The following is a 26012-nucleotide window of genomic DNA, read 5'->3' as shown; positions in this document are numbered from 1 at the left end:
CTAGGTGGGAAAGTAAGCTATGAGGAGGATACAAAGAGCCTGCAAAGGGATATGGACAAGTTAAGTGAGTGGGCAATAAGGTGGCAGATGGAGTATAATTGGGAGGAAATGTGAGGTTAGGGGCTGGATTTTCGTTGAGGAGTCGGGTAGGAGGCGGGACTACAACTTTTGGGGTTGTAGTCCCACCTCCATCGAGTTCGAGCCAACCCACGCGATTTTGACTTGATTGACCTGTTGAGCCCGCCCAGCGCACTCAGCAGGCCAATTAAGGGCCACCTGGCAACAAGTGATGTCACAGATTGATATTTCATCTGTCAAGACCTTTTGACAGATGAAATATCAGCGTTTCACAGCTGTTTGAAGCTGTCAAACACTGACAATCTATACTCCAAGTTAATTCCTTCCTCCCCGGAACAGAAAGCTGAATGCTGGAACTTTTGACAGATCGCGGCCATTCTGCTTTCTGTGCTGGTGAGATGAGGGACTCCTGGGACCTGAGGGAAGGAAGGCTGTAAAGGTATGTAAATGTAAGTAAAACTTATTTAAACACTTTAAACACACCAAACACACTTACCTCTGCACTCATGCACCCATCACTCACCTGAACACTGGACATCTCGACCCCTCCAAGCCCTTCATCCCGACGGCCCGCCTCGCTAACTTGGCGTGGTTTGGAGCCGTCGAGAATCCCACATTTCAATAATGAAAATAGGGATTAGGCTAAAAACTGCCTGTTAACTACCTGTTAACAGACTGTTAATTGGCACTAATCCCCTTCCCGCCTCGGGGAGATGGGTCCCAGTGCGGGTCGGGTACCCGTTTCCTTTGAAACTGGCATGGAGGCGGGTTGGGGGCGGGATGGATTCGTGCCCCCCGATTTTGGGATTTTAACCTCCCACACACCTCCAATCCCACCTCCACGGCCCAATGAAAATCCTGCCCTATGGCTTTGGTAGGAAGAATAGAAAAACAGACTTTTTTAAATGCTGAGAAACTATTAAATGTTGGTGTTCAGAGAGATTTAGGTGTCTTTGTACAGGAAACACAGAAAGTTAACATGCAGGTACAGCAAGCAATTAGGAAGGCAAGTGGCATGTTGGCCTCTATTGCAAGGGGGTTGGAGTACCAGTGCTGGATTTTGCCAATGGGGAGCTGGGACTCCCACTTGTCGGGTTTTAGTCCCGTCTCTATTGACTTCTGGCCAACCCACGCTATTTCCCCTTAATTGACCTTGTTAAGCCCGCCCAGCGGGCTTAGCAGGCCAATTAAGGGGAAGCTGGTTACAGAGAACATCAGCGTATGACGTCTCATCTGTCAAAATTTTTGACAGATGAAGTGTCATCGTTTGACAGCTCTGTGAAGCGGTCAAACACGGACATTCTCTGTAGCTTGATGAGTTCTTGTATTCAAGACTCATCAAACCTCTTTCTTTAGCAGAAAATAGATGGTTGTAGCATTGGAGAATGCAGCAGCCATCTGTCGTCTCTGCCACGGCGATGCGAGACCCTCCGCATACCCAACGATTGAAGCCTGCAGGAAGAAACAAAGGTAAGTAAACTTTTTCTAACACTTTCCACTTACCTCAAATACTCACCTCTCCACACTTGCACCCATCACTTACCTTCACAGTGCACTTTTGCACCCCTCTGACCCCTGCAGACCGACTGCTCACCTCGGTGACCCTGGCGGGGTTTGCAGCCTTCGGGAAGCCCACATTGTGGGTAAAATGGGGATAATCCTCTTATCTGCCTGTTAACTACCTGTTAACAGGCAGTTAAATGGCTGTAATCCCCTTCCCACCTCCAGGAGACGGGACCCAGTGCGGGTCAACTACCCGCCTCCTGGGAAGATGGCACGGAGGCGGGTTGGGGGCGGGATGGGCACCCGCCCCCCAGATTCTGCCATTTTCCCGGCAGTCCTGCCTCCAAAGCCGCCTCACCAGGGCTGGCAAGATTGCGCCCCAAGAGTCAGAAAGTCTTACTACAATTGTACAGGTCTTTGGTGAGACCACTCCTGGAGTACTGTGCACAGTTTTGGCCTCCTTATCTGAGAAAGGACATACATGCCTTAGAGGTTCACTAGATTGATCCCTGGGATGAGAGGGTTGTCCTATGATGAGAGATTGAGTAGATTGGGCCTATACTCTCTGGATTTTAGAAGAATGAGAGGTGATCTCATTGAAACGTATAGTGTTCTGAGGGGGATTGACAGGGCAGATGCTGAGAGGTTGTTTCCCCCTGGCTGGAGAGTCTAGAACTAAGGGGCATAGTCTCAAGATAAGGGGTCGGCCTTTTAAAACTGAGATAAGGAGGAATTTCTTCATTCAGAGGGTTGTGATTCTTTAGAATTCTCTACCCCCAAGGGCTGTGGATGCTGAGTCGTTGAGTATAGTCAAGGCTGAGATAGATTTTTAGACTCTAGGGGAATCAAGGCATATGGGGATCAAGCGGGAAAGAGGAGTTGAGGTCGAAGAACAGCCATGATCTTATTGAATGGCGGAGCAGGCGTGAAGGGCCTTATGGCCTACTCCAGCTCCTAATTCTTATGTTCTTATGTGAGTGGCTGTTTCTTGCTCTCCTGCTCACTACTTTTTTCTGTCTCTTTACTCTGTCTTTCGGTTTCCTATCTCTTTTCCTTTCTGTGTGCTTCTCACACACTTTCTCTCCTTGTAATCTCTGCATATTGACTCTGATTCTTTTTCACACCCTTTATGTAAGATTGCCTTTTGGTTATCTTCTCTCTCCTGTATGCTTCCTACTGTCTGCATCTCATACATGCTCCTTTACCGAATCTGTATCTTTTATAATTCTAAATCCTAGGGCATGCAGTAAGGTGAAAGTCACAATGCACCTGGTCAGAGGTGGGGATCTGGGCCAGGTAGACCAGAGCTTGGTGGGGACAAGGCTGTCCTGAAGGTGCTGCAAATGTTTACTTGGTGTGAGAAACTAGAGGTTGGGGCTTTTATAATGCTGACCTCTGTGTTTAGGGAGCAAGGATGCATTCCAAATGTCCAAGCTGGAGGCACAGTAGGACTCTGCTGCAGATCAAGAGCATGAGGTTTGAAAGGGTTCACAGGCTTAATTAATGTTGGGACCAGCAGGGCTGCTGATTTCCCAAGTTACAATCCTTCTGCTTCTCTGCTTTAATCTTTAGCGCATCAGGAGCACCTCTCAATACATGCCAGACCCAAACTTGATTCAGCCTGTCCAGTGACTCAAAACTAACCCTCTGGCCTGCAGAAGCATCCAACTGTGCTTCTGACTGGGAAAGCAGGGCTGGAAGAAGAATGCAGTGGGCAGCAGAGCCTGGAGCTGTGGGGAGTGGGGCACTTCCTTAGAAGGGGAGAACAGAGCTGGAGCAGAGGTTGGGAGAGATTTCTGGTAGGGAACAGATGCTAAGGTTAAATGCCCTGGATAGAGGATTAATGGAGTGTGATACTAACATGATGCCTAAAAAAATAGGTTGATATTTTCCCCCCAAAATCTGACTTGTCCATGGTGTCAGTAGTTAGCATGGCCCGATATTGGGATCAGATTGGACCATGGTAACTATGTGATTGCACAGACCAATCAGCAATATTAGAGGCTCCCTATAGTATCACAGTACAGGCACAACACTTTTAGTAAATTAGATTAGAGTTGAGGATGATTCATAAAAATGTTATAATTCAACATGGCAGACTGCTCTTGGGTGGAGTGTTTAGGCCCAAAATTCTCGGATTATGATCTACCAGTGGAATGGGACTCCCAGCCAAAGACGTGGATCTTGGCCCACATTACAGAACGTGTTATTTCCAAAATAAGAACAGCAAATGCTGACAATACTTAGCAGGTCAGGCAGCATTTGTGGAGAGAGAAACAAAGTTAACATTTCAGGTCGATGACCTTTCATCAGAACTGGAAAAAGTTAGAGACGTAACCGGTTTTAAGCAAGTACAGAGGCAGGGAAAGCAGGGAGGAGAGGGTAGAACAGAAGGGAAGGTCTGTGATAGGGTGGAAGGTAGGAGAGATTAAATGACAAAAGGGATGATGGCTCAAGGCAAAAGGGGATGGTAATGGAACAAGTAAAGAAACAAAAGATGAGTCTTTTTGAGGTGTAACTGGCAATAGCTGAAATATTACCGACAGCTGCTGTCCGAAAAAATGGGAGCAGTGGTTATGATCTGAAATTGTTGAACTCAGTGTTGAGTCCGAAAGGTTGTAAAGTGCCTAATCGAAAGATGAGGTGCTGTTTCTCAAGCTTCCGTTGAGCTTCATTGGCACAGTGTAGGAGGCCAAGGACAGAGAGGTCAGAGTGAGAGTGGGGCGGAGAATTTAAGTGACAGATGAGCAGAAGCTCAGGGTCACGCTTGCGGACTGAACAGAGGCGTTCTGCAAAGTGGTCACCCAATCTGTATTTGTTCTCTTCAATGTAGAGGAGACCGCATCGTGAGCAGCGAATAACGTACACTAAATTGATAGAAGTTCAAGTAAATTGCTGTTCACCTGGAAGGAGTGTTTGGGGCCCTGGATAGTGGGAAGAAAGGAAGTAAAAGGGAAGGTGTTGTATCTCCTGCGCTTGCACTGGAAGGTGTCATGGGAAGGGGAGGGGGTGTTGGAGGTGTTTGAAGAGTGGACCAGGGTGTTGCGGAGGGCACAGTCCCTTTGGAATGTTGAACGGGGGTGGGAGGGGAGGGGAAGATGTGTTTGGTGGTGGCATCACGCTGGAGGTAGCGGAAAAGGTGGAGAATGATCCGTTGAATATGGAGACTGGTGGGCTAGAAGGTGAGGTCAAGGGGAACCCTATTGTGGTTCTGGGAGGGAGGGGAAGGGGTGATGGCAGAAGTGCGGGAAATGGGATGGAAATGGTCGAGGGCCCTGTCAATCACGGTAGAGGAGAACACTCGGTTGGGGATAAAGGAAGACATATTGCAGGCACTAGTATAAAAGGTGGCATCGTCAGGACAGATGCGATGGAGATGGAGATACAGGGAGAATGGAATAGAGTCCTTGCAGAAAGCGGGGTGGGAGGAAGTGTAGTCAAGGTAGCTGTGGGAGTCGGTGGGTTTATAGTAGATATTGGTCGAGAGCCTATCTCCAGAAATGGAGACAGAGAAGTCGAGGAAGGGAAAGGAAAAGTAGGAGATGGACCATGTGAAGGCGAGGGAAGGGTGGAAATTGAAAGCCAAATTGATGAAATTTTCCTGTTCAGGGCGAAAGCAGGAAACAACACCGATACAGTCATCAATGAAAAAGAGGTGAGGGAGGGGACCTGAGTTGGACTGGAGCAAAGAATGTTCCACATATCCCAAGAAAAGGCAAGCATATCTAGGACCAATACTGGTTCCCATAGCAACACCTTTTATTTGGTTTTATCAGTTAGACCGAGTGGCCCGCTCCTGGATGGCTGCAGCAAAGGCATCCACCTTGATGAAATGGTGAGACTCAATGTGATACCTTACTGCTCTAAGAAGAGTGGCCAAGGCTCAAAAAGGCCAGTAAGGGAAGCCATGTCAGATTTCAGCAGGCATAGTGCCAATTGGGCTTGTTGGTGGCATACTGAGTGCAATTCCTATGGTAGCCCAAGAGCACCCCTAGGCACACCCCCAATGGGAAGGGGAAACTGGAATTGAAATGCTACATACATGGGTGGAAACCCGGTTAATCTGGGTTCCTCCCCAAATTCCAGCTCCCACCGTGGTCGATCGCATGCTTTGTGATCTCCAACCCCAATAGAATTTCGGGCCCTCTTTCCCCTCTCAGCTGAATCCAGCTGCCTGATTTTACAGCAGTCTAGCAACAGGACTGTCAGCAGAGAGGCAAGTACTCGATTATTTTATTGACCAAGAAAATTAATGTGTTTTCTTTTTGAACAAAGCAACATTTTTCAGCAAAAGCTGTGCCCCTGGGGCGGATAAGGTTCTTCATCCCAAACTTTGCGCCCTGTGTGTTGGTAAGAAAACTACATTGGATAACGAAAAGGTCTGTGTGGCCAACAGCGATGAGCTGTACTTCAGCTACAGCGGAGCCTTCAGGTACAGCACTGAATTCTCATTTGTCTGAAATCCAGCTGTGCGATATTAGCAACAACAAGTTACCGTGTTCATGTGAAACTCCTCCGTCTGCTATTTTAACAAAACCATTACATAGTTGTTTTAACGAATGACCAAAACAAGTGTTTTAAGTTTTGATCTATTTACTCTTCTAGAATTGCCGTTGTCTCTCTGCGTCTCAATCTTTCCATCTCACCTTCTTTCGTTCTCTCTGTCTCACTCTCTTCTCATCTCATCATCACTACCTATTTAAATAAAGGAGACTACGATGGTATGAGGTGCGAGTTGGGTAGGATTGATTGGGGAATGTCACTCAAAAGGTTGACGGTGGATGGGCAATGGAAAACATTCAAAGATCGCATGGATGAATTACAGAATTTGTTCATCCCAGTTTGGCATAAAAATAAAACAAAAAAGGTGGCTAACAAGGGAAATTAGGGATAGCATAAGATCCAAGGAGAGGACATATAAATTGGCCAGAAAAAGCAGTAAACCTGAGGATTGGGAGCAGTTTAGGATTCAACAAAGGAGGACAAAGGGATTAATTAAGAGGGGGACAATAGAGTATGAAAGTAAGCTTGCAGGGAACATAAAAACTGACTGTAAAAGCTTTTATAGATATGTGAAGAGAAAAAGATTGGGGAAGTCAAGCGTAGGTCCCTTGCAGTCAGAATCAGGGGAATTTATAATGGGGAACAAAGAAATGGCAGACCAATTAAATACATACTTTGGTTCTGTCTTCACAAAGGAGGACACAAATAACCTCCCAAAGATGTCGGGGAACATAGGGTCTAATGAAAGGGAGGAACTGATAGAAATCAGTCTTTGTAGGGAAATGGTGTTAGGGAAATTGATGGGATTAAAGGCCGATAAAGGCCTGATAATCTACATCCTAGGGTACTTAAGGAAGTGGCCCTAGAAATAGTAGATGCATTGCTGGTCATCTTCCAAAATTTGATAGACTCTGGAACAGTACCCATGGATTGGCGGGTAGCTAATGTTACCCACTGTTCAAAAAGGGTGGTAGAGAGAAAACGGGGAATTACAGACTGACATCGGTAGTGGGGAAAATGCTCGAGTCCATTATAAAGGATGTAATAGCAGAGCACTTGGAAAAATGTGACCGGATCGGACAAAGTCAACATGGATTTACAAAAGGTAAATCATGCTTGACTAATCTACTGGAATTTTTTGAGGATGTAACTGGTAAAATAGATAAGGGAGAACCAGTGGATGTGGTGTATTTGGACTTTCAAAAGGCTTTCGATAAGGTCCTGCATGAGAGATTAGTGTGTAAAATTAAGGCACATGGGATTGGGGGCAAGGTATTGACTTGGATAGAGAACTGGTTGGCAGACAGAAAGCAAAGAGTTGGAATAAACGGGTCTTTTTCCGAGTGGCAGGCACTGACTAGTGGTGTACCACAGGGATTGGTCCTTGGACCCCAGCTATTCACAATATATATTAATGATCTGGACGAGGGAACTAGATGTAATATCTCCAAGTTTGCAGACGACACAAAGCTGGGTGGGCATATGTGCTGTGAGGAGGATGCCGAGAAACTCCAGTATGATTTGGACAGGTTGGGTGATTGGGCAGAAGCATGGCAGATGCAATATAATGTGGATAAATGCGAGGTTATCCACTTTGGTGTCAAAAACAGGAAGGCAGATTATTATCTGAATGGCAATAGATTGGGAGAAGGGGAAGTGCAACCAGACCTGGGCGTCCTTTTGCACCAGTCGCTGAAAGTAAGCATACAGGTGCAGCAGGCGGTTAAGAAGGCAAATGGTATGTTGGCCTTCGTAGCGAGAGGGTTTGAGTACAGGAACAAGGATGTCTTGCTGCAGTTGTACAGGGCCTTGGTGAGACCACATCTTGAGTATTGTGTGCAGTTTTGGTCACCTTATCTGAGGAAAGATGTTCTTGCCATGGAAGGAGTGCAGCGAAGATTCACCAGGCTGATACCTGGGATGGCAGGAATGACGTATGAGGAGAGATTTGGTAGATTGGGCTTGTACTCGCTGGAGTTTAGAAGAATGAGAGGGGATCTCATCAAAACTTATAAAATTCTAACAGGACTAGACAGACTAGATGCTGGAAGGATGTTCCCGATGGTTGGGGAATCCAGAACCAGGGGTCACAGTCTAAGGATAAGGGGTAAGCCATTTAGGACAGAGATGAGGAGGAATTTCTTCACCTAGAGAGTGGTGAACCTGTGGAATTCTCTACCAAAGAAGGCAGTAGAGGCCAATTCATTAAATATATTCAAGAAGGAGTTAGACATATTTCTTAAAGCTATGGGGAGAAAGCAGGGACCGTGTACTGAATTTGGATGATCAGCCATGATCTCATTGAATGGCGGAGCGGGCTCGAGGGGCCGAATGGCCTACTCCTGCTCCTATCTTCTATGTTTCTATCTCACTCTCCCGTTCTGTCTCACTCTCTCCATCTCACCTTATCTTTGTCTCACTCTATCCTTACATCCGAATGTGCTGAATATTCATATTCGATGTGCCGAATTTCAAGGCTTTTTGTTTCTCCCTTTCCCTAACTCCTTCCAGACTCAATTTTGCATAGCTTTGTCTTGGCTTTTGCCAAAATAATCCTGTACTCTCCTCTATTATACACGTTACTTGGTGTTGTATGAATATTGGCTGTATCTTTGTTTAAGTCAATGCTGATTTACCTGACCGGTAAAACTGTCAGGAAGCTGGCGAGGCCCTCTAAGAAAAACTCTCCTTAGTGGGGCCAGGAGGAGCAGGGCTCTGCAATAAAAGTCTTGGCCTTTGCTCCCTAGGGCATCCTGCCCACCTCAGCTGCAAAACCCTCAGACTACTTTGGTGTCGGCAGCCTTTTCTTGGAGCTGACGCCAAATCTTTGTCATCGTTCCCCCCCGGCCAACGAAATGGGTGAGCATCTGATCAGCAGCATTCTAATTGGGCGACTGCCGTCCGTTCCCGCCGGGAGTTAAATGACCCTCTGACATCAGCCAGGGTGATTGTAGGGAAGGCAAAATATCAGCCAGGGTTCATACTCCTGATCGGCAGCCAGTACTCCTGCTGCAAAATGAATGGATCTGAGGGTAAGATCGGGCTCAGCTGTGACTTGCCCAATGGTTAAATAGTCTTCTGACACTCACTATCTAGGCTCACATATATGGGTGGGGAACCGGAGGGATGCCGGTGATTGTGGCTCCACGCCCCAGCGACGGCAGTCAATGCCTTCAGGAGAGGGTGGAGAAAATCTGGCGAAGAAGGGAAATATTGAATGCAGTCATTTTTGTAATTCTGATTTCTGAATTAACTTGCTTAAATCTCTTTCAGGTGCCTGGTGGAAGCAGGCGACGTTGCTTTCGTTAAACATACCACCGTTCCTGAGAACACTGATGGTATGTGTGACTTTCCCAGTGAATTTGAATTGTTCAGTCCTGGGCCATAAAAAATCAGAAGTTTTCAAGTTCAGTTCCTGCACTGGGCTGAGCTTGCTGATTTTAGCGGAAGTAATAGTATCTCAGCACCATGGGGGCTTGAGGTGCGTTTGTTCTGTTTTAGCATATTGGATTTGAGTATAAGGAGAGGCACTATGGCAGTCCTTTAGGGGCTATCCCTGTACTTGGCCATCTTGGAGGAGGAGCAGAAGGAACGCATCTGGGACAGGCTGCACAACCACCCAGTGGTACCAAGCTACCAATATCTATAGACCTCATTATTCCTACCCGTACCTCACCCAGGAGTAGTGCACGAGGAGACTCTGCTTCCATTGGTAATTTGTGTTGTTTGCTGCCAGCTGCCCAGCAAATGACTTCCAACACATCCACTGCATTGCCAGCGACTGTAAAAGTAACCACCGCACTGAAATGTTATGTCACTGGCTCATTCCAAGTTACTTCAAGGGATATTTTGAACATTTCTCAGTTGACTGCCCACAGGTACATCAGGCAGGACATTGATAAGCAAGCCAGTTCATCAACTTCCCCATGGATGCCTCGCATCAGCATGGGAGGGTCATGCAAATTTGTCCAGTGGCTGGATTCCCCAAGGTTCAAGGTGCCATAGATGGCTATACATCAATCCTAATTGCTTAAATCAACAAGAAAGACTAACATTCTCTTAATGTCCAGTTCATCTGTGATCGTCAGCATCGCATTGTGTACGTGAATGTTTGTTTTCCTGGAAGTTGCTATGAGTCCTTTATACTGAGGCAGTCCATGGTACCACCATTCTTTCAAACCAAAAGGTATGTCTGGTTGAATTCTGGAAGATAAATTAGCCATGATAATTATTGGAATAATTTTCACTCTTAGGGAATGGAAAGCTCCCTTGGAATCAGAATCTGGATTCTTCTAGTTATCACCTCTTGTGCAAAGATGGCAGCACAGCCCCAATCGATCAATTCCTGCACTGCAACTTGGCTTCTGTCCCAGCACATGCTGTTATGACGCGACCAGATCAGAGAGATAAAGTTCTCGAACTGCTGAAAAGTGAACAGGTGAGTGTTTAAACACAATTCAAACGGGCCATTCCAAACTTCATTTGTGAATTGTAGCAGGTTAGCAAGCATCAGAGGTTGAATCCTCCAAACAGCGATTCATCCAAAATTCCTAGTCTACAACAAAGCTCTGTCTCAGCTCTTCCCCAGAACCCAACAGTTGACCTGTTTAGTGTTGGTAATCCAACTCACTGTTTGCTAATAATTACATTTCATTTGAATTGTCCAGCTCATATTATCACACCTGTGGGGTCAGATTCTGAAATCGAATAATAATAGACTTGTATTTAAAAAGAATTCACCTCAACCCAATTACAGAAACATTTTCCCCGTAATATATTTTTCATTTCCATACACAGGAGGGGATATGATAGAAATTATGAAAGATTTGGATAAATTGGATCCAAGTAAGCTTTTTTGCTCTGCATAGAATGTAAGCAGAAGGGGTCATATTTACAAATTAAGGACAATAGAAGTAAATAGGAAATGCAAGAGAAACTTTTTTACCTAAATATTTTAATTATTCTCAGTTTGTCCTACTTTCATCTCCACCTGTCATACTGTACTGTAACTTATTGTCCTAAACAACATTGTAAATTGCCGGTCTATGTCTGGAAGTTAATACTTTGTCAGCTGAACCTGACCTTGTATGAATTACATAATATAAATCACGCCAAAATCCCTTCCAGGCCAAATAGGTAAACCCTCAAAATGTTACAACAACCAATCACATTCTACAAAAAAAGTGGCCAATCATATTCTAGAATCATTGAATCTTACAGCACAGAAGCAGACCATTCGGACCATCATGTCTGTGCCGGCTCTTTGAAAGAGCTGTCCAATTACTCCCACTCCCCTAATATTCTGTAAGAAAAAAAACAATCATGTTATATGAAAGAAAGATCTAGCAACATGACAGTTCCTTACCCGACTAAATCTCAACCCAAAAATGATAGACAACCACCATGCCACCTCGTTGGTCCTGTTGTCATGCTCTCTGACAGAGCTGAACATTGGTCACCAGCAGGCAAAGATAAAGGTGTGTCCCATATAAATCTGAGCAACAGCATGAGAGATATACTGATATATTTCCATCATCCGCAGTATTTTTCTTTTGATATATTTTAATAATTTAAACTAAGTGTTTCTATTGAAACCTGTGGTATAAGAAGTAAACATGAGCAACATTGTGAGATACAGTATTTATCGAATGTACAGGTGAAGCATTGCTCTAAAATGCTGGCTCTGAAATCCCACATAAGCAGTCATTTTCTGCTGTTCCTGTTGTTTCCCTGGGCTTCCACTGGGCTTCTAGCGGGAGATGGGTAAGAGTTACGGTGGAGACTAGTAGAACTCCCATGGAATTTTGGGCCACTTCGCCTGGTTTCAATAGATGATAGAATTCAAAGACTGTGCTGTGATTCACAGAACTTCAGTGCTTCAAATAAAACTCAGGGGACTAAAAATTTGGTTGCATAACGCCCGTTCTTGGGTCTCTGAAATGAGAAAGGCACAAGGGTATGGTTTCAGCGCCACCGCTGGCCACGGCCTCAGTCACAGCTGCTCCAATTATGCTGAGCACCGTCTCCTTCAGCGGGGTCAGGATATGGAGGTGCGCCTGTCCCCCTCCGGTTAACTGCCGCTACCTCCAGTTGTGTGTCACCTTGTCCTGCAAGAGAGAGGGAAATGTGACAGTGAGTGGGGTTCAATGTCTTTGGCTGATGTGGCTGTCATGGTTGAATAGCTGGCAGTGTGTGCGTATGAGGCTTGCAGCAGTGGTAAGTGTATGAGGGTGAGATGGAGCATATGAATGTGAGGTATGAGTCGTGATTAATAGAGATTATTGGTAGGTGGCCAATGGGGGTGTGGTGAATTGAGCAGTGTGTGAGGCTAGTGGTGCAGTTGGTGGGATATGGCATTTGAAAATGTTGATGACCTTGACCACTCATGTGAGATCATTGAATTTCTTCCGGCACTACATCCAGGTCCTTGGGGCAACACAGTTGGCATTCATCTCTGTGGCTATCTGCTCCCACTGCCTTTCCAGTGTCTGTTCAGAGGGCCTCCTGGCCCCCTATGGAAACAGGACCACTATCCTCCTCTCCACCTCCTGTACTTAGGCCTCCAGTGCTGCGTCTGAAAACTTTGGAGCCCTTTCTCTGGCCTGTTGTGCCATTCCTGTATGTTTTCCAGGTGAAATACCCTTCTTCTATTACTTCCAGCATCTGGTGTTGTCAAACTGCATCTCCCCTTTAAGAGGTGCAGGCTGGCTTTAATTGGTGCTAGCTTTGCATGAACTTGGGCCCCCTGCTGACCGTGCAGCCATTCAGCAGCGCTTTTCACGTTGGGCTGCATGCCACTATCATTTAAGCTAGCAGGTAACATCAAGTTTGCATGTTGCCTGCATTACTTTGCACAGGTGCGGGTTAATCGCGCATTGTGAACTCCGCGCCCATTTTCGGGTGCTATCAAATTTTTAGCCCAGGGAGTCCTGGACTGTCACAGAAAAATGCAACTATTTAAAACTGGATTATTCAGGAATAGTATAGATGTGCAGTGGGATACTTTCAGCATGTAGTAACTGCAACAGATTGATACTGAGACAGTGCTGACTGGACTTTACACCAAACACATACCACATTGCATAGGCAGGACTGCTTTACCAGGCATAGTATATTCTATGGTTTAGTGTCATAAACAATCTGGCAGAGCTTGAGGAGATCGTAAAGCAAACTTCCAAAAGCAAATTATGATTTGAACTGAAGTGATATTGTACTTTTTGTTCTGAAGTGTATACAGGGTGATATTAGACCATCCATATACAGGGCAGTAGTAGCTCCTGCATATATTATAGTGCATTAGTAGTATATAGGATAAAAGCAGACCCTGCATGTATTATAGTCCATTAGTGCCGTACATCATACAGGGTCTCATACAGGGAAATAGCAACAAGGTAATAACAAGGAACACTAGCAGAACTGAGGTCCAATGGAAAACGCTCCAACGGCTGGATTCACTTATTTCTTTTATTATTCGTTCCTGGGATGTGGGCATCACTGGCAAGGTCAGCATTTGTTGCCCATCTCTAATTGCCCTTGAGAAGGTGGTGGTGAGCCATATGACTCCATAAGATCTTACTGCAGCATACAAAAGCAGTAGATCATCATATAAGGCCGCATTTAAAGTTTAAAATAGGAATTTCAAACAGTCAATCCTTTTCAAACGAGTTGTTTCTCTAAGGTTTCAAGAACTGCTTTTCTTATAGGATTTTCCAACTGCTCCTATACTTTTTTTTAATATGGTAGAATAGAATTACAAAACTAGCCACTCAAATTCAAAAGGGAATTGTAGTCAAATACAAACTGAACCAATCATGAAGTCTTTAACCATTTCAGAATTGTTCATTTGACTCTGTCTCAAGCCTGTTACTAGGGAGATTACAACAACAAACCTTGCAACATTGCGCTGGGACAGGCCTGATGCAAGTCTTTGGCTGTTTAATCCATCTGCATATTGACTCAGTTTTAAAGAGACAGCCAACAAACCAGTAGTTTTCTCACAAATGCCACGAATGCACTGCAATACATGAAGGGTCTGCTAGTACAACATATACCACGAATCTACTATGATACATGCAGTGTTTGCTATTCTGTATACCACTAATGTACTGTGACACATACAGTTTTTTTCATGTGTTCTTGGGATGTGAGTGATGCTGGAAAAGCCACATTTATTGCCAATCCCTAGTTGCCTTCAGAAGGTGGTCCTGTTCCTATGTTCCTAGTGTAATTCACACACAGACCATTAGAGCGTGTTTGCTGTAACCGCCAGTAACAAGTTTGCTCCTTATTCCAGAAGAAACATGGTCGTGGTGGATCCAAGATTACGGACTTCGCGATGTTCAGCTCAACGTTATTTTCAGGGAAGGACCTCCTTTTTAAGGACTCCACCCAGTGCCTCGTTAAAGTCCCCAGTACTGATTACAAAAGCTTCCTGGGTGGCGATTACATCAATGTAATGGAAGGAATCTACTCTTGTGACCATCCTGGTAAATATTAGTGAAATGTGTTTCTTCAACATTTTTGGACTTTTTCGTGTGTGTTTCATGCAGGGGATGTCAGGGTTCGGATGAAGCACTTCCAGGTCATGCTACATTCTGCAAGATTATTAATGATGCTTGGGTGGGCAGTTGGGTGATGGTATCTCCTTGCTGTCCTTAATGTGTGAAAGGGGCAGAGAGGACTGTGGGACCAATCATGGCCCCTGTGAATGCCAGGCCCACTATCCATAGAAGAACCTTAGATCTGGTCCTGTGTAACGAGACAGGATTAATTAAAAATGTCCTAGTAAAGGATCCCCTTGGAATGAGTGACCATAACATGGTTGAATTCCATATTCAGTTAGAGGGTGAGGAGGCTGTATCTCAAACAAGCGTGCTAAGCTTGAATAAAGGAGACTATGAAGGTATGAGAGCGGAATTGAGTAAAGTGGATTGGGAAAATAGGTTAAAGGATAAGACGATACATGATCAGTGGTGTACATTTAAGGAGTTATTTTACAAATTCCAAAAAAAGTATATTCCACTGAGAAAAAAGGGGTGTAAAAGAAAAGACAGCCATCCGTGGCTAAGTAAAGAAATTAAGGATAGTATTCGACTAAAAACAAGGGCATATAAGGTAGCCAAATCTAGTGGGAGGATAGAGGATTGGGAAAACTTTAAAAGACAGCAAAAAATAACAAAAAGATTGATTAAGAAAGGGAAGATACATTATGAAAGTAAATTAGCAAAAAATATAAAGACAGATAGTAAGAGTTTTTATAGTTATATAAAAAGAAAAAGGGTGGCTAAAGTAAATGTTGGTCCCTTAGAGGATGAGACTGGGAAATTAATGGTGGGAAATATGGAGATGGCAAAAACACTGAATGAATATTTTACATCAGTCTTTACAGTAGAGGACACCAAGAATATCCCAACACTTGACAAGCAGGGGGCTATAGGGGGGGAGGAGCTAAATACGATTAAAATCACTAAGGAAGTAGTACTTGGTAAAATAATGGGACTCAAGGCGGATAAATCACCTGGACCTGATGGCTTACATCCCAGGGTTTTGAGGGAAGTGGCGGTAGGGATTGTGGATGCATTGGTAATAATCTTCCAAAACTCCCTGGACTCAGCAAAGGTCCCGGCAGACTGGAAAACTGCTAATGTAACACCCTTATTTAAAAAGGGCAGTAGACAGAAGGCTGGAAACTATAGACCGGTTAGCCTAACATCTGTGGTAGGTAAAACTTTGGAGTCCATTATTAAGGAGACAGTAACAGGACATTTGGATAATCATAATTTAATAAGACAAAGTCAGCATGGTTTTATGAAGGGGAAGTCATGTTTGACAAATTTGCTGGAGTTCTTTGAGGAAGTAACATATAGGGTGGATAAAGGGGAACCAGTGGACGTAGTGTATTTAGACTTCCAAAAGGCATTTGACAAGGTGCCACACAAAAGATTATTGCTTAAGATAAAAAATCACGGGATTGGGGGTAATATTCTGGCATGGATAGAGGATTGGCTATCTAACAGAAGGCAGAGAGTTGGGATAAATGGTTCATATTCAGACTGGCAATCAGTAACCAGTGGTGTTCCGCAGGGGTCAGTGCTGGGTCCCCAACTCTTTACAATCTATATTAACGATTTGGAGGAGGGGACCAAGTGTAACACGTCAAAGTTTGCAGATGATACTAAGATGGGAGGGAAAGTAGTGAGTGAGGAGGACATAAAAAACCTGCAAGGGGACATAGACAGGCTAAGTAAGTGGGCAGAGATTTGGCAGATGGAATACAATACTGGAAAGTGTGAGGTTATGCACTTTGGCAGGAAAAATCGTAGAGCAAGTTATTATCTTAATGGCAAGAAACTTGAAAGTACTGAAGTACAAAGGGATCTGGGGGTCCTGGTGCACGAAACTCAAAAGGTTAGTATGCAGGTGCAGCAAGTGATTAAGAAGGCCAATGGAATGCTGGCTTTCATTGCTAGGGGGATAGAATATAAAAATAGGGAGGTATTGCTTCAGTTGTACAAGGTATTGGTGAGACCGCACCTGGAATACTGCATACAGTTTTGGTGTCCATACTTAAGAAAGGACATACTTGCTCTCGAGTCAGTACAAAGAAGGTTCACTCGATTAATCCCGGGGATGAGGGGATGGACATATGAGGAGAGGTTGAGTAGATTGGGACTCTACTCATTGGAGTTCAGAAGAATGAGAGGCGATCTCATTGAAACATATAAGATTATGAAGGGGTTGGATCGGGTGGATGCAGGGAGGATGTTCCAGATGATGGGTGAAACTAGAACTAGGGGGCATAGTCTTAGAATAAGGGGCTGCTCTTTCAAAACTGAGATGAGGAGGAACTACTTCACTCAGAGGGTGGTAGGTCCATGGAATATGCTGCCCCAAAAAGCTGTCGAAGCTACATCATTACATAAATTTAAAACAGAAATAGACAGTTTCCTAGTAGAAAAGGGAATTAAGGGTTACGGGGAGCGGGCAGGAATTTGGACATGAGTCTAGGTTCGGATAGGTCATGGCCCTGTGGGTAGCGGAGCGGGCCCAGGGGCCGTGTAGCCTGATCCTGCTCCTGTTTTCGTGTGTCTAATGCTGTTAGATTCAGGAGATAGTCCTGTCATAGTGGATTGGCAGTTAGGATCAGATCAGCCATGATCTTATTGAATGGCGGAGCAGGCTCGAGGGGCCAATTGGCCTACTCCTGCTCCTATTTCTTATGTTCTTATGTTCTAACTGTTGAGAGCAGTGGAGTTTGTGTGCGATGGGATTCATTCAATGTATGATTTTCAGTGGCCTATCTCATTCTGGTGGGTTTTAAGGTTGTGAGGCCCCCACTCCTCCTGATTCCACTTTCTGGAATCCAAGTCTCATTCCCAACAGTTTTAGAACTTCACTGATGGACCCTTTTACACCCCTTTGGATCTTAGTAGATGAGATCAAGGGGTCCAGTGCTTGGCAATCATCTTGATGGCCATTGGAGTGGAAGTTCAGCTAGCCATTGCTGTACCCTGTTGGGACACCATTGATCTTGGTGACATTGCTGGAGACTTTGCTGTCTGTTTTTCGATTACTATCATGGCCCTGTTCTGCACTTGATGGTACCCCATGCAATGTAAAGCTTCCCATACGTGTCCATCTGTAAATAATTATAGTATTTTTCTACAGTCTCCTGAAACAGGATCTGGCTCCTGTCTAGTTTAGGTCAGGCTGTTTTCAGTGCAACATCTCTAATGTTGGAATTCTAGCTCACCCATTCTGTATTCTCAGTCCTTCTAGGTTTTCAGCATCATACAATTTTTGACCAAGATCATGACCCTTAGGACTGCTTCAGCATATTCCCATAGCATCAGCTGGGAGCACTGATTGACTCAGTGCAACTTGGGAATAATTGGAAACAATTTATTTAAAAATATCTGTCATAGGTGTTATTGGGGAAGGAGGGAACTGAGTTATGCCGTGTGTTAGACATTGGCCTTTCACCAGTGGGATCTTTCGAATACAGTCCAGACTGATGAGACGAATGGCTCCTGTGCCTTCTAGCTGTAAGAATTATATGGAAGATAGCAGTCTCAATCTGCTCCCAGGTGGGTTTGGGCCCACAGAACAAACTGCTCTGGCTTGCCATTATTTGACAGCCTCATTCGGAGAGGCCACAGGTTGGCTGATGTGGGAAATGGTTAAAATGTCATGCTACTGTAGTAGGGTGTATTCTTCTAAGGTTGAAGCTGAGTCACATTATCGGGACAGTGGCCTAGAAATTCACTAGCCTTAGCGCCGCTTTTGAGGCGCTAGAGGGACTAGCGCCAGAGTTATGGCCAGTTTAAAAATTCCCTGGGGCCCTAAATCGGCGTTGCACCGGTAGCGCTGCGCCGGCACCGATGACGTCATCGGTGTGCGCAGCGTCCCGGTTGCCATGCCGACGGGCCCTAGCGCCGAAATCCAGTTGCGGCCGCCTCGCCCGTGGCAGCCGCAACTAAGACTCTGGCAACAGAGTCTTGCATGAGTTTGCGCCGGCGCATTAAAGGCCCCGCGGCGGCCGGCCGCTTTCCCGCCGGCCGCCTGCCCGCAGCTCCCTCCCCGGACTTCTCCCCCCCACCCCCCGGAACAGATGCAAGCCCGGCACTTGTCCGAGGTGCCGGGCTCATTTTTAGACAGATTTGCGCGGGCCGCGGCCGGGTGCAGGCAGCTCCTCCTTAACGGAAGGAGGAGGCCTGCACTTCCCGAGCCTGCCGCACCGCATCGGGTGCCGCAGCGCCGGAATTGCGGTGCGAAACGGCAGTTAGCGCCGATTTACCGCCGCAAAGACCCTTCAGTAGCGCCGGCAGCCGTTTGGGCGCGGCCCTGCTGAATTTTTGGCGCGCGCAGGGGGACTTAGCGCCGGCACTAACTTCCGGCGCTAAAGCCCTGGCTAAGCCAAAACCCAATTTCTAGGCCACTGTTGCGGCTGCCACGGGCGAGGCGGCCGCAACTGAATTTCGGCGCTAGGGCCCGTCGGCATGGCAACCGGGACGCTGCGCACACCGATGACGTCATCGGTGCCGGCGCAGCGCTACCGGTGCAACGCCGATTTAGGGCCCCAGGGAATTTTTAAACTGGCCATAACTCTGGCGCTAGTCCCTCTAGCGCCTCAAAAGCGGCGCTAAGGCAACTGAATTTCTAGGCCCACATACCTGAAATGGAAGTATTGCACTTCTCACCACAGATGCCCCTCAACTGTATGAGCATAAAAGTTCACGAAAGAAACTGTGGCTCAGAAAATCCACATCCCTTGGATCCCAACACCAATGTTGAGCTCTGCCTGCAGCCGACTTCCAATATTGATCCCATCAAAGTTTGTCGGGTCAGCAGCAGAATGTCAGTCGACTTAAATAAACTGAGCATCTCAGGCACCTGCCATAGGGGAGAGGCAGCAAAATGCAGCGAGTGGTGCTCAGTCTGGGTTGGGGAGGGGTCTGGGTTCCCCCACCCACCTTGCCCCCCAAAATAATCATTTCAGTACCCCATTGGTCCCCTTTATAAAGGAGCTGAAAATTGCTGCTATTTCTAAATCTTTGTTGGGTTGTTGGGGGGGGGTGGCGGGTGTAGGGTCCATAACCCTCGTGGGCCCTATATCTGTTGGATGGCAGGTCGGTATGCCTGCTCTCGATCAGCATACTGACCCGTTGCTTTACCATTAGGCCAGGGATGAGGAAAGTCCTGATTGGGAAGTCTCCTCTTATGCCGGTGACCTTGTTTAGGCCCAGCCCTAATTTCCAGTCTTTCTGTTGTACTCCTGCCAGACTTTTGGGCAGGAATGTTTCAGAAGGGCCACAAATTTTTAGCCCCTTCACCTATATATTATTGAAATTGTCATATCTTCTCCAATGTAAACGGTTCCAATCGGGGTATTATTTTTATAGTAAGTGTGTCCTCCACGTACCTGTTAGGTATGTAATTGCCTGTGATACCAATAGGTGGTGTGTAATAGGACATTCCCATCTTAGTGGACCTGGGTAACATTCTGGCAGTCACTAAACCTTGGGCTGCAATTTGCCGTGGGTAATAACGACAAACTAACAGCATTTGCAGTTATTACCCCTTTGAAACTGACCGCAACTTCTGGATTTAGCGCGTGCGTATCTAAATGCAGAAATCTAACAGTTGCAGTCAGTCATTCACTGCTCCGACACTGGCTGCACTGTGGTCCCCTCCCCCCCCTCCACCCACCCCGGCAATAGCTGGCAATCAGTGAAACTGACGAAAACTTGGGCTTTTCCGTAGTAATATGGCTGTTATATACCCGATTAAATGTTAAGTCTTAAATAACAACAGAAAGTGCTGGAAACACTCAGCAGGCCAGGCAGCATCCGTGGAGAGAGAAACAGAGTTAACGTTTCTGATCTGTGACTCTTCGTCAGAACTGGAGAAAGTTCGAGATGTAACAGGTTTTAAGCAGGTGCAGAAGCAGGGAACGGGGGAGGGGAAGAAAGAACAAAAGGAACGGGTGGAAGGCAGGAGTGGTTAAATGTTGCAAATGGGGATGGCAGAATCATCAACAGCTGCCATGTGAAAAAATGGGAGCGGTGGTTATGGTCTGAAATTGTTGAACTCGATGTTGAGTCCAGAAGGCTGTAAAGTGCCTAATCGAAAGATGAGGTGCTGTTCCTCGAGCTTACGTTGAGCTTCATTGGAACAATGTAAGAGGCCGAGGTTAGAGTGGGAGTGGAGTGGAGAATTAAAGTGACAGGCGACCGGAAGCTCAGGGTCACCCTTACGGACTGAATGGAGGTGTTCTGCAAAGCAGTCACCCAATCTGCATTTGGTCTCCCCAATGTAGAGGAGACCGCATCGTGAGCAGCGAATACAGTATACTAGATTGCAAGAAGTACAAGTAAATCGCTGTTTCACCTGGAAGGGGTGTTTGGGGCCCTGGACAGTGGGAAGGGAGGAGGTAAAAGGGCAGATGTTGCATCTCCTGTGCTTGCACGGGAAGGTACCGTGGGGAGGGGAGGGGTGGGGCTGTTGGGGGTGATTGAGGCATGGACCAGGGCGTTGTGGAAGGAGCGGTCCCTTCGGAATGCTGAAAGGGGAGGGGAGGGGAAGATGCGTTTGATGCTGGGATCGTGCTGGAAGTGGCGGAAATGGTGGAGAATGATCCGTTGAATGTGGAGGCTGGTAGGGTGAAAGGTGAGGACAAGAGGAACCCTATCGTGGTTCTGGGAGGGAGGGGAAGGGGTGAGAGCAGAAGTGCGGGAAATGGAACGGACACGGTCGAGGGCCATGCCAACCACGGTAGAGGGGAATCCTCAGTTGAGGAAAAAGGAAGACATATCGGAAGCACTAGTATGGAAGGTGGCATCGTCAGACCAGCTGTGGCAGAGACGGAGAAACTGGGAGAATGGAATATAGCCCTTACAGGAAGCGGGGTGGGAGGAAGTGTAGACCAGGTAGCTGTGAGAGTCAGTGGGCTTGTAGTGGATGTTTGTCGATTGTCGACTGTTAAGCCTTGTTGGATTAGGTATACCTGGGGTTTATAAGCATATTGACTGCTAAACAAATGTTATGGCCCTGAAAAATTAATTTTAATTTTGTGGAGTGTCAAATTTCTGAATTATGATAAAAACTTATTAAAAAAAAAAGAAACTTAAAAAAAACTTTACATTTTTTAAAAGTTTGTTCATAATCAGGATCTACCTTATCCCTATGTGGGAACCCCAATATTTGTTTTGCTCTCTCTAACATTTTTTAAAAGTCCTGATAAAAGCAGCTTCTCCTTTCCTGGTTCCCTGTCTGTGAGAATTCTGCAATGTGATTGGCTGCTTAGTCAGCTTGTTGATGTCACAGCAGCATCGCACAAAGAAATTCCCACTACAAACGCTGAAATCAATTACACGTTGAAAAAGACAAACTTCCCGTCACAGAGATCGCAAGATGGGAATTTTGTCTTTTTCAACGCATAATTGATTTCAGCGTTTGTAGTGGGAATTTCTTTGTGCAATGCTGCTGTGACGTCAACAAGCTGTCTAAGCAGCCAATCACATCGCAAGATCTCTGTGGGAAGCTTTCTTCAGGGCCAGCAGCGAATGCCTTGGCTTCACCACTGACTGCAAATTCCAGGCCACAGTGATACACTGCAGTTCAATTATCGGAAAAGAAGCTGCTTTGAGTCTGTATGTGGTTGTAGGCTCTGGTCACTGAGTGATACTACCGAGCGTTTATATTTTGCAAGGCACACTCTCCGCCATGTTCTATCCCCAGCTGATACAGGTGTAAAACAAAGTATTATTATTTAATATATTATTAGTTGGTTATTTATTACTGTCACTTCTTTATTTTTAGGTAAGATATTGGCCTAGAAATTCAGTTGTTAGCGCCAGCCGCTAGCGCCTTAGGAGGAGGAGAAGTGGGGCGCTAAGCGGCTAGCGCCCGAGCGCGGCGCGATCTGTGCCTCTCGCGAACTTCACTCAAGATTTAGCGGCGGCGCTAAACCGCAGCGCCCGCTCAGCTGCGCGCGCAGATCGTGACATCATGTCATGGTGCAACGCCCTTGGTGCGCCCCGAACCGGAACTTCAGTGGTGCCGCCCTTCTTTGCGCCTGGCGCCCCCAGCGACTGGTAGAGGGGAATGGTTCCCAGTCGCTGCGGGGGGCGCTATTTAAAGGGGACTCCTCTTGCATTATAAGTGGCAGCCATTTTGTGCCAATCCTTCTGTGTGAGAGACGGATATTTGGAGAGAGACAAAGGCAGAGAGCTTTCTGCTTTGACTCAGCGCTCGCACAGGTACTTCTAGCTTCAGGACAGAGCTTTGCACTTGATTTCACTTTCAGTGCCATAGCCTTGAGTCGCCACATATAATGGGGGCTGCAATGGGTGGAAACGTTGGCTTTCTGCATTGCATTCAAAGGGATCAGAGACGCCGTGAGAGAGTGCCAGTCATGGCCTGACGGAGAAGGGCCAACAGGCGTCGGCACAGGAGGCCTTACCCACCCAGGGTATACCGCCAGCAGTTCTCATATCTGAACATGTCTGAGGAGCAGTGTGTTCGGAGGCTGCGATTCAGAAGGGAGGTGGTCACTGACATCTGCCACCTGCTTCGCAGAGATCTGCAGCCACAGCTGAGGAGCAGGACATCTCTGTCGGTGGCAGTGAAGGTGACGGTGGCTCTCAACTTCTATGCCACCGGCTCCTTCCAATCCGCAACTGGGGACATTGCCAACATCTCCCAATTCGCGGTACATTGCTGCATCCGCCAGGTGAACAATGCCCTTTTCAGAAGGAGGCGTCAGTACATCTCCTTCCCCATGACCCTGGACAAGCAGCAAGAGCGTGCAATGGGATTTGGAAGAATAGCGGGCTTCCCCATGGTCCAGGGCGTAGAACTGATGAACCAGCAATGGTCAGGCCTTGCTTCAGGGCTGCAGTGTGCAGGGCATGGCAGCTAAACAAGTCAACCCTCCCCCTTTAAGAGCTGACCGGCGCCAGCGTGTCTGCCTTCATTCAGAAACTCGCCGCACCTGCGCTGCACCCGCCCTCGGTGTTAGCGCCTCGGCACGCCGGCTTAGTGCCTTATGATAGTCATGCATTGCCTGCTTTAGCGCAGCAGCAACCTGTTGGGGCGATGCAACTGAATATCGGCGAAGGTGGCACTAAGTTGCGCCGGGCGCTAAATTTAGCGAACGTCCGGCTGTAGCGCCCCAAACGTGGCTGTACTGAATTTCTAGGCCATTGTGTTCTCTGCTCCCCCACAGCCAGTCAGCCTCGAAACCTAATCCATTTTATATAATACCCCCACCCCACCCCCCAAGCCATCCTTAGCTGGCTCCCAGCATCATCTGCTGGCCGTTAGAATCATAGAATCTTACAGCACAGAAGGGGGCCATTCAGTCCATCATGCCTGTACCGGCTCTCTGAAAGAGCTACCAATTAGTTCCACTCCACTGCTCTTTCCCCATAGTCCTGCAAATCTTTCCTTTTTAAGTAGAGATCCAATTTACTTTTGAAAGTTACTATTGAATCTGCTTCCACTGCCCTTTCAGACAGTATATTCCAGTTCTGGGATGGTGCTCCTCTTGCCCACCCACTAGTTAATCTAAACTGTTGTTCTGGTATTGCTCCCTCTCTTTCTCCTCCTTCTCCACTTTCTCCTAACCCTCTTCCCTTTTCTCCTCCCTATCCACTGTCTCCCCCCCTTCCCCATCCCCACCTCCTCGCACTCCCCTTTTCTTTTTCCCCATCGCCCCCAACTGCAATGTCGCCTGGTGTCACTGCTTGTAACAGTGTGTGTGCTTCCTCAATACTCTAGCCCCTCTCTGACAATTTCCGTGGCCTTTAATTCTCTCGCCCTATCGCTCAGGTTCTCTAACTCTCCTCTGCCTCTTATTCTCTACATTCCAATTTTTCCCTCAATTGGGTTCTAATCCTGTTCTCCCTCAGCTTCTAACCCTACTTTAACTCTGATCTGTCTTCCCCTTCTCCCTCCCTGCAGCCTGTGTCTCTGCTCTACATTCCCCCTCCCCAGCCTCTAACCCTGCTCCTGGTGTCTAATTTTGCTCTTTCTCTCCCCCCCCATCTTTAACCATGCTCTAACTTTCCCCCTTGTTACCCCGTAACTCTCCTGTACATTCCCATGCAGCAATTAACCCTACTCTACCATTCCCCTTGCTCCACCAAGCTTACTCCGCCTCCCCTATCTCCCACTCTACACTCTCCCTTTGACCTCTTGTGGCATCTATTGTCCCAGTCCTCTCTCAGCCCTGGTCCATTTATTCCCCGTCCTCTGGTCCTACTTGACCTGCAGATTGCACTTGGTCTTGACTGCCTGTGTATAACGCCACAGCGGTAAACTTAAAAACTCCATCACTACAGGGGACATTAAGGGGGAATTTTAACCCCCAAAAATGGGCAGGTTTGGAACAGGTGGGAGGTTAAAGTGTTAGAAATCTGAATACCAACCCCAACCCACCCACTTCTGGTTTAAACGGTGGTGGGACAGGATGAGGCTGTGTACCTCTTTTTGAAGCACCATTTTAAATTTAACTCTGGGCGGCCGGGTTTCCTGAGCCTCAGGAAACCCGGCAGCTCAAGGTAAGCTAGGACTTACCTGCTGGATCCAGTGTTCCTGCCTCACCACCTCCCACGATCGGACACTCACTGGCCCTTCCGATCTCAAGCTGGCTGGATGCGGGTGGGAAACTGAGGAAAAAAATGTTAATCAGGCCCTGCCGTTAAATTCGGCAGGGCCTGAGGAAAACCCGTTTTCCCGGGTTTCCTGACTGCAATACAGCACCCCTGACCAGGCTCCAAGTGAGAACCATTGCAGCCATATTCTAAGCATCTGTTTCTTTCTATTCCAGAGCTCCTGGAAGCTTGTTCATTTACTAAATGCTGAACCCCACGGTGGTGACCTGATGAGGATTCGCACACCAGCTGATCCAGAATGTTCCATTCTCTCCATCTGAAAACTATCTGACTGCAGTGATATCCACACTATCCCTGCCTGAATTCTTTTTCTGTATTTATCAGTTTACCACAAACATGATGAGTGATGTATCTCACCACAGTAGAAATGGAAAAGTTGGGGCTTGATTGTGTTTCTGTAACACAAAATAAAATTTTCCTTCTTCAGTAATTCCAGGTTTTCCGAGTTTTATTTCTAACGGTAGTATCTCAACAACCAGTATTTCAGCGATTATGAAGGTGATTTAATCAAGTATTTTTTAAATTATGAAGGGTTTTGATGGGGTATTTCCCCTGGATGAGATTCAGTGGTGATGGGTTATCAATTTAATGTTCTCTCTAAGAGAGTGAAGAAAGAGGGTTGGGGAAAATGTCTTTCTGTACGGAGTTGTTATAACATGGAATCCTGCACCACAGAGAGTAGTTGAGGCAGACACCATTGCATCTTTTAAGGAAAGGGTAAATAACCATTTGAAGCAGGAGGATACAGAG

General features: G+C 46.5%; 1 protein-coding gene across 1 annotated transcript in view; it reads left to right on the top strand.

Annotated features, from left to right (window-relative positions):
- Window positions 1-25692, top strand: part of LOC147116019 (serotransferrin-1-like) — a 250161-nt gene extending 224469 nt beyond the window's left edge. Inside the window, exons 13-17 of the mRNA XM_085990729.1 lie at window positions 5857-6013; window positions 9358-9422; window positions 10338-10522; window positions 14378-14570; window positions 25418-25692. Coding sequence (XP_085846855.1) covers window positions 5857-6013; window positions 9358-9422; window positions 10338-10522; window positions 14378-14570; window positions 25418-25452 — 635 coding nt within the window. The 3' untranslated portion in view covers window positions 25453-25692. The remainder of the gene's footprint in view (window positions 1-5856; window positions 6014-9357; window positions 9423-10337; window positions 10523-14377; window positions 14571-25417) is intronic.
- The last annotated feature ends 320 nt before the right edge of the window (window positions 25693-26012 follow it).

The sequence above is a fragment of the Somniosus microcephalus genome, chromosome 6 (assembly GCF_052327205.1).
Source record: "Somniosus microcephalus isolate GS21.2 chromosome 6, FLI_Smic_1.0, whole genome shotgun sequence".
NCBI classification, from domain to species: Eukaryota; Metazoa; Chordata; class Chondrichthyes; order Squaliformes; family Somniosidae; genus Somniosus; species Somniosus microcephalus.
Note: the sequence above shows the minus strand (reverse complement) of the source record. Positions and strands in the feature narration are given on the sequence as shown.